The sequence below is a fragment of the Leopardus geoffroyi genome, chromosome A2 (genome assembly GCF_018350155.1).
Source record: "Leopardus geoffroyi isolate Oge1 chromosome A2, O.geoffroyi_Oge1_pat1.0, whole genome shotgun sequence".
Taxonomy (NCBI): Eukaryota; Metazoa; Chordata; class Mammalia; order Carnivora; family Felidae; genus Leopardus; species Leopardus geoffroyi.
Window position 1 is genome coordinate 3,170,155 of NC_059331.1, and position 7,809 is coordinate 3,177,963.

A 7,809-nucleotide genomic window follows, 5' to 3' on the forward strand; every position below is an offset into this window, starting at 1 on the left:
AGGAGGTGAGGTGCTCACCCCCCCACGCCAACCACATGGTGTCCGGAAGGAATGCTGTGTTCGTGGTGTCGAAGCTCATGATGAACAAACCACCCAGATGTCAAGTGAAGACAGGATCCGCGTCTGCCCGTCCTGTGTCACTTTCCTCACCCTGAATCTGGCCTTGCTGGGGGCATCCCACCCCCAGCCTCCCTGCCCCTGGCAAGTCCCCAGAAATCCCCTGGGGTTTCTTGGATCTTTCTAGCTAAGGCAGGGGAGGCAGGAGTGTGGCTTGTCCCGGGGGGTTTCCTTGGGTGTCCAGGGAAGGCACCATGTCTGTAGGGGCTCAGCCTGTCCCTTGGGGTCCCTGTGGCTCTGATAAGGTCCGCAGGTGGGGCTGCCTCCCCGGGGCCTGCGTTTCTGTCTCTCTGTGGCCTGGCATGTGGATCCCTGGCCAGGGTGGGTCCCCACCACTGTGGTCGGGCCTCTCTTCACCCTGTCTCCTTCCCTAGGTCTCTGTCTGTCTCTGTCTCTGTGTCTCTCCTCTGTTTCCGCCCCTGTCTCACGGTCTCCCGTCTCTGTTTCTTGCTCTCTCCTCTCTGTGTGTGTCCCCGTGTCCCTCCCCACAGTGTTCCTTTCTCATCCTTCTCCATGACATTGTCCCCCTCCGGGGGTTTCCCCGTCCCCGTCCTCGCTGCAGGCGGAAGGAAGGACCGGCAGCCGGGCTGTTGTGGGAAAGGCCACGGGGTCTCCACTTCTCTCTTTCGTGGCCTCCTCTCCTGCCTGCACCCTCGGGGCCTCCAGAGCCCCGCTGGTGGCCGCGATAGTGAAGGGACCTCCTCCGCCGCCCCAGCCCCTGCTCAGCTCTCCACTGGCCCCGCCAACTGGGTGGGGGAGTCATACCTGGGGAAGGAGAAGCTTCCCCTCGGGTGGGACTCCAGTCCCCTGCCTCCCCAGAGGTGCTCCTGCCCCAGCTCACGACAGCAGAGCCCGCGGAGTCATGGCCTCAAGACTGCTTCTGGTGCTCGCCCTCTGTGTGGGCTGCTCACCCTGCATTGGGAGAGAAGGTATGTGGGACCCCCGGGGGCCTGGGAGGCCAGGGCAGAGGGACGCTCCCTGGGGCCTGGAGGTTGCCTGCCATGGAACATTCTGAGCTGGGGTGGGAGCTCACACACCTACCGGATACCCAGTGCAGGGGGGGGGAGGGCGTTATCATCCCATTGCATGGATGGGGAAACTGAGACACAGGATGAGTCCCACCGCAAAGTGGCACCAGGAAGCAGCAGCCACAGCTTGGATGGAGGGAGAGAGGCGCAGGGAGGGAGGGAACAAGAGACGTTTTAATGATAGCATCCATTTCACTTGCTTCGAAACAAAGTTGTTACGAGAGGGGCCACCCAGGCCCCCTTTGAGGCTCCTTAAACCTCAGTCTGGGGCGCCTGGGCGGCTCAGTCGGTTGAGCGTCCGACTTCGGCTCAGGTCATGATCTCACAGTTCGTGGGTTCGAGCCCCGCGTCAGGCTCTGTGCTGACAGGTCGGAGCCTGGAGCCTGCTTGGGATTCTGTGTCTCCCTCCTTCTCTCTGCCCCTCCCCCACTTGCGCCCTGTCTCTCAAAAATAAATAAAACATTAAAAAATTAAAAAAAAAATAATAAACCTCAGTCTCCCCATCTGGAAAATGGGCTAATACTTCCTTCCCAGGTGCTAGAGAAGGTGGGAGATGAGGCAGGCGCCTTTCACTCACGCACTCATTCATTCATTTCACAAACCTTTATTAGGCACCTCCTGTGTGCCTGGCGGGGAGGCTGGCGCCAGGCACACAGTAGGGCTCGGACCATCCCCAGGGTGACTTTGAAAGCTCACCCTGCTCCCTCTCCCTCCGGGGCCCCAGCAGCCCCCACCCAGCCCAGGGTGCGGTGCTGGGCCTCTAGGTACCCAATCGCCGTGGATTGCATCTGGACCCTGCCGGCCTCTCCGCTCCCCACCAGGCCCACTTCCTTCATTGCCACGTACAGGTCAGAGTGCTAGGGGGGCCTCCAGGGGGTGGTTTCCTGCTGGCCCTGAGACCAGGACAACTGGAGGCTTAGGGAGACCTGAAACCCTCGGGACTCTGGAGCAGCACCAGCTGGGGGAAATACACTTCCTAAAATACAGATTGTGAGTCACGTGCCCTGTTTAAAATCTTCGAGAAGGCACGTTTAAAAAGGAAAGGGAAATTGTGAAGTTGACTTTGGTATTTTACTTCGGTAACATCTAAATATCCCAAGGACTTCTCATTTAACACGACGGAATGTAATTTAACATGCTTATGTACGATTCATGTATTTACATTTATGACAGAAGTGAATATTACTTAAGAGGATTCAAGAATAATTATTTGAACGTGTAGTCAATATTTAAAAAATTAATGAGATATTTCACATCCTTTTTATGCTTAGTCTTTGAAATTCCACACGCATTTTACACTTATGGCACTTTTCAACTCACGTGCTAAACAGTCACTGGAAATTCTCGGTCTCTGGTTATGTTTTATGAAATTTGTGGCTGGGAAAATCGATTCACCCAACTGGGAACTTGACGTTGAGGGTAGATGAAATAAATTAGAAAGACGCCCTCGGTTGCACCAGCCATATTTCAGATGGTGGAGAGCCACTCATGGCCGGTGACCGCTGCGTCCAACAGCGTGGTTGGAGCCCGTGGAATATTCTGGAAGGCTCTGGAATGTTCTGGAATGTCTCTAGAGTCTGAAGTCTCAGGGCCTCAGAACTCGGCAGAATCAGAATCTTCTGATTTCCAAACCTGTGATTCCATAGACCTTGGGATATTGGAATTCTAAGGCTGGAACTTTGACATTCCAGAAGCCGTAGCATCTGTACCCTAGCATCTCCCTGTGGGGCGTGACCCCTGGCCCTGGGTCACCACAGGCTCTGCGATGTTGGGGCGCACGGCTCCCTCAGGGTCCCCCAGCCAACAGCAGGATCCCAGCCCGTGGTCCTCGAGTGCTGTCCACACGGGGTCCAGGGCACAGGCGGGCCGGCAGGAAGGGCCGAGGCCCTCATACTGTCCCTGCGTGTCCAGGCTGGGCGTGGCTGCCCACGGGGAGAGCCGGCCCTGCCTCCAGCCGACACCAGAGGCCACCAGCTGCACCATCCCAGACGTCCAGATGTTTTCCATGGTGCCATACATACTCAACGTCACGGCTGTGCAGCCCCGGGGCACCAGCAGCAGCTTCGTGCCCTTTGTTCCGGAACACATCAGTGAGTGTGGGCAGCGATGGGGGGTGTGGAGGCCATCGGCTTGCTCCTGCCCCTCCCCCCTCTCACCACCCACCTCCTGTCACCCATCCTGGGTCCCGTCAGCCCCACCTTGGTGTTTCTTTGAGAAGAGACCCACTTTTCCCCATCCTGAGCCCCTGTCTGGCCCTGCACCCGGGTCCCAGACTCCAGCCCTCACCCCCACAGTCCGTCCTCCCCACAGTGGCCACCAGAGGGTGCACAGGAGCCTCCGAGTCGGGTCCAGCCCTCCTCTCCCCACAGCCCTCCAGGCCTCCCAAGTCCTCCTCCCCTGGATCCCCAGGGCCCTGCGCACCTGCCCCATCCCCTCCCTGCCCTCCTCCCTCTCTCCTCCTCACTCCTTCTACTGCAGCCACACACACCTCCTCTGTCCCTCCAACACACCAGGCAGGTCCTGCCCCAGGACCTTTGCACTGTCTGTGCCCTCTGCCGGGAATCCTCTTCCCCCAGATCTCTCTGGGGGAGTTCACTCCCTCACCTCCTTCAGGCCTCTACTCATCTCCTCAATGAGCTCCTCCCACCCCCGCCAACTCTCCGAGCACATTGTTGGATTGCAAACCCTCATATGTTGCTGGTGGTTAATAAGAAAGTCTAGGGTCACCAGGGGGGCTCACTCAGTTAAGTGTTTGACTCTTGAGTTCGGCTCAGGTCATGATCGCACTGTTGTGAGATTGAGCCCCCCCCCGTTGGGCTTAGCGCTGGATGTTGCGCCTGCTTGAGATATTTCCTCTCTCTCTCTCTCCCCCTCTCCCTGCCTCTCCCCCGTTGACACTGTCTCTTTCTGTCTCTCAAAAAAAAAAAAAAAAAAAAAAAAAAAAGACACGAGAGGCCACATGGGGTGTGATTCCCTTTATGGGAAATGTCCAGAACAGGCTCACCGTCGATAAGTATCTGATTGCGTGAAGGAGGGAATCCGCCATCCCTTCCTGACCCCGCATCCTGCTCGCCCATCAGTCAAACCGGACCCTCCAGAAGGCGTCCGCCTGAGCCCCATCCCTGGGCAGCGGCTGTGGGTGCAGTGGGAACCCCCCCGGTCCTGGCCCTTCCCGGAGACCTTCTCACTCAAGTACTGGATCCGATACAAGCATCACAGATCTGCCCGCTTCCGCCAGGTGAGGAGGACGAGGGGAGGAGGGGAGGGTGGCTCCCGGGTAGAGGGCACCGCGGGAGCAGGCGTGCGCTGGGGCCTCAAACGCAGCCAGTGCGCCACTTGGGGGCAGCCCCGGGACTGGACTCCTGACTGTCTACCCAAAAGGACGGCAGATGGGAACTCGAACAAATCTTCGCACATACACGTTCACGACAGCCGAAGCGCGGAAACTGCCCGAATGTCAACGGTTGAATGAGATAAACCCAGGCGTCCACCGCGCACGCGCACGCCCACAGATGCACGCGTCCACCGCGCACGCGCACCTCCCTGGGTCGCGAGCCGGAGCGAGGCGCCCCCACCCGCCGCGCAGGGAGGGAGCCAGACACGAGAGGCCACGTGGTGCGGGCCCACGTGTGTGAACCGTCCAGAACAGGCTCATCCACGGACGGGAAGGGGGCTCGTGCCTGCCCGGGGCTGGGGGGCTGGTGGGGGGAGGTTGCTGATGAGCACATGGCTTCCTTTTGGGGTGATGGGATGTTCTGGAACGAGAGTTGACGGTTGCACAACAGTGGGAAGGGACTCAGTGCCCCTGGATGGTATCTTTGGATGGGTGAATTTCATGTCATGTGACTCTCACCTGGCTTGAAAACAAGTCCGTTGTTTTGCATTTTTACAAAGTGAAAAAACACATAAGGGCAGGGGACTGAGAAGGTCAGCTGTGTACCAGACAGCCTGGGAAGCGGGGACCAGGAGCTCAGGGCATCTTCAGTCCCGTCCCATAGGCCTTTCTGGGAAGATGGAAATGTTCTCCGTCTGCACCCACAATTGTACCACGAACCACACGTGTCTGCAAGGGGGGAGCGGGGTGGGTAGCCAAGGATCTGGCCTTTTTTTTTTTTTTTTTTTTTAAGTTTATTTATTTATTTTGAGAGGGAGAGGAAGGCTATGCACGCGCGAGTTGGGAAGGGGCAGAGAGAGCGAGGAGAGAGAATCCCAAGCAGGCTCCGCATCGTCAGTCAGGAGCCCGACGGGGGACGGGGCTCGAGCTCCCAAACCGGTGAGATCGTGACCTGAGCTGACATCAGAGTCAGATGCTTAACCGACTGAGCCACCCAGGCTTCCCGCTAAGGAACTGGCTTTTAAGTTTCATTTAGTGTTCATTAATTTTATTTTAAATATTTTCGCAATCCTTAAAACTGAGACAGAATTTGCATGCCGTAAAACTCGCCGTTTTAAAGTGCACAACACTATACGAAGCCAGTGGCTTTGAGTGTATTCGCAAAGTCGCGCAACCTTTAATCTAAATGCAAAATGTCAATCACCACATCCTGCGACCATCAGGACAGGTCAGGGCAGAGCTGAGAGGGAGCCAGTCAGGTCTGGGGCTAGGAGGTTGCCTCTGGGGGCTGGGATGGGTCGTCCTTGAGGATGAGGGGGACCCGGCAGGAGGAAAGGGCCGGCTCTGGGAGGGAGGGTGGGAATATCAGGCCAGAGAATTGCTGAGCAGATTGCTCGTAGATTGTCATCTACGGAGGTGGCCGAGTGAGGATGTGGAGAGGTCAGTGCCTCGGCAAGAAAATTTAGTAGATTTCCCGACAGAGGGGGGCCCTGGGGCAACATCAGGACGGTCAGGAGGCAGAAACAGGAGCCCGGCTGTGCCTCTGTTGGGATTTCCACGGAAAGGCAAGGCAGGACGAGGTAGACAGCTTGGGGTTGGCGAGTCTGAACGGCTCTGGGCTGCACCCGCCCCAGAGGCTTTGAGGCAGGGGGAGTGTCGGCTTGAAAGAGAGAGGAAGAGGGGTGTGAGTCCAATCGGCGGGTTTGTGGGTTTGTACGGGAGAGGCAGGCTCCTGGCCTGCTTGCGAACTCTGAGACTCGGCTGACCCTGGTCAGCCAGACGTTGAAGATCTCGAATCGGAAGATACCGAAAACTTACAAACAAGGTTAACCCAGTGGGCCAGGAGGGAGCCCGGAGGAGGAGTGGGGTGCTGGGGTCTGGCTGCTGAGACAGTCTGGGGGCCCGTGCAGGCCCCCAAGGAATCCTGAACCGGGCGGCTCTGGGGCCAGGGATGGGGAAGGCCCAGCGCGGTGGAGGGGGCCGCAGAGGACGTGTTCTTTTGGATTGGGTGAGGGTCTGGGTCTTGCAGTTCTGTGCACAGCGGCCCCTCCCGGCCTTGTCCTTCCCACTGACCTGGCCCTCTTTTCTGCTCTCAGGTGGGGCCCATTGAAGCCACATCCTTCACCCTCAGGGCTTTGAGGCCCCAGGCCAAGTACTGCATCCAGGTGGCCGCTCAGGACCTCACCGACTATGGGGAAGTGAGTGATTGGAGTCTCCCTGCCACTGCCTCCATGATCTGGGGCAAGTAGCGGGGCTTTCTAGAACCCCCAGAGGAGGGGCTGGGTCCTTGACGTCCAACCCTCCCCCTCCCCCACTGCCGTGGATGGGACCCAACTGGCCTGGATTCGCTGCTGCTGAGTGGCTGAGCCACTGTGGACAAATCACTTTGCCCCCCCCCCCCCCGAGCCTCAGTTTGTCAATCTGTGAAATGGGGATGTACTCCTTTCTTAGACCCCAGTACAGGGCTTTATGAACTGTGAACGTGTGATGTTTTTCATTGTTTAACTAGAAAAAGACTGTTGTTGCTGGAATGAGGATTCCTCCTCCCTTCCTGCAGTAGACCCAGATGAGACCCAGAGAGGAGAGAATGGAGTGGGACACACACACAGCGACTCCCAGCTCCTAGGAATGGGCTCAGGGCTGGCACGGAGGCAAAGCCTGGGGATGGCGGAGTCCTGGGGCTGGGGGCAGGGGTTCTGCCTGGGATAGAGGGTGGAATCTGTTCAGTTCAGGCGTTCAGACCACCTACCTCCTGAAAAGCTGCCTGGGGGTGAGCCTCATTGTGGATGGACACAAAAATGACATGAATCTGGGAAGACTTCTCTAGGAGGGGGCAAAGCCTTGCCGACCGAAGACCAGAAAAAAATCCACGGACTTGTTTGTGAATTTCACTCAGAGGTCACCTTCTCCGAGAAGTCTTTCCTGACCACGTCCGTCATCTATGGCCAGCAAAGTCATGGCCCCCCAAAGATACCCAACTCCTAATGGCCAGAATCTGTGAATACAGTACCTACCATGGCAAAAGGGATTTTGCAGGCGTGATTAAGAATCATGAGAATCCTTAATTTGAAGATTAAGGATCTTTTATTAAGTTAATGAACATCGAGGCGGGTTATCCTGGATGATCCAGGGGGCCCCAGGATAATGACAAGGGCCAGAGGGAGAGAGAAAAGGTGATGCGACAACAGAAGCAGAGGCCAGAGTGATGCCAGGCCATGAGCTGGGGAATGTGGGTGGCCCCTGGAAACTGGAAACTGGAAAAGTCAAGGAAACACATTCTGCCCTGGAGCCCTCCTCCCATCCACTTTAGACTTCTGACCTCCAAACTGC

The 7,809-nt window shown here is 57.3% G+C and overlaps 1 protein-coding gene across 2 annotated transcripts; it reads left to right on the plus strand.

Annotated features, from left to right (window-relative positions):
* Window positions 1-264: 264 nt before the first annotated feature.
* Window positions 265-6,960, plus strand: EBI3 (Epstein-Barr virus induced 3). 2 transcript variants are annotated; one of them, XM_045491553.1, is made up of 5 exons: window positions 265-1,046; window positions 1,873-1,993; window positions 3,057-3,235; window positions 4,226-4,383; window positions 6,576-6,960. In XM_045491553.1, exons 1-5 carry the CDS (start codon window positions 980-982, stop codon window positions 6,726-6,728), a joined length of 678 nt encoding a protein of 225 aa, XP_045347509.1. In that variant the 5' UTR covers window positions 265-979; the 3' UTR covers window positions 6,729-6,960. The 2 variants fall into 2 exon arrangements, with proteins under 2 accessions (XP_045347509.1, XP_045347508.1); XM_045491552.1 differs by having other exon boundaries at window positions 266-1,046; window positions 1,870-1,993.
* The last annotated feature ends 849 nt before the right edge of the window (window positions 6,961-7,809 follow it).

Bases quoted from the DNA above. Each gene is read 5' to 3' on its own strand.
- EBI3 (XM_045491552.1), top strand. From the start codon at position 980: ATGGCCTCAAGACTGCTTCTGGTGCTCGCCCTCTGTGTGGGCTGCTCA. The intron at 1,047-1,869 runs GTATGTGGGACC...CCGGGGCCCCAG, and splicing joins ACCCTGCATTGGGAGAGAAG to CAGCCCCCACCCAGCCCAGG. The intron at 3,236-4,225 runs GTGAGTGTGGGC...CTCGCCCATCAG, and splicing joins CTTTGTTCCGGAACACATCA to TCAAACCGGACCCTCCAGAA.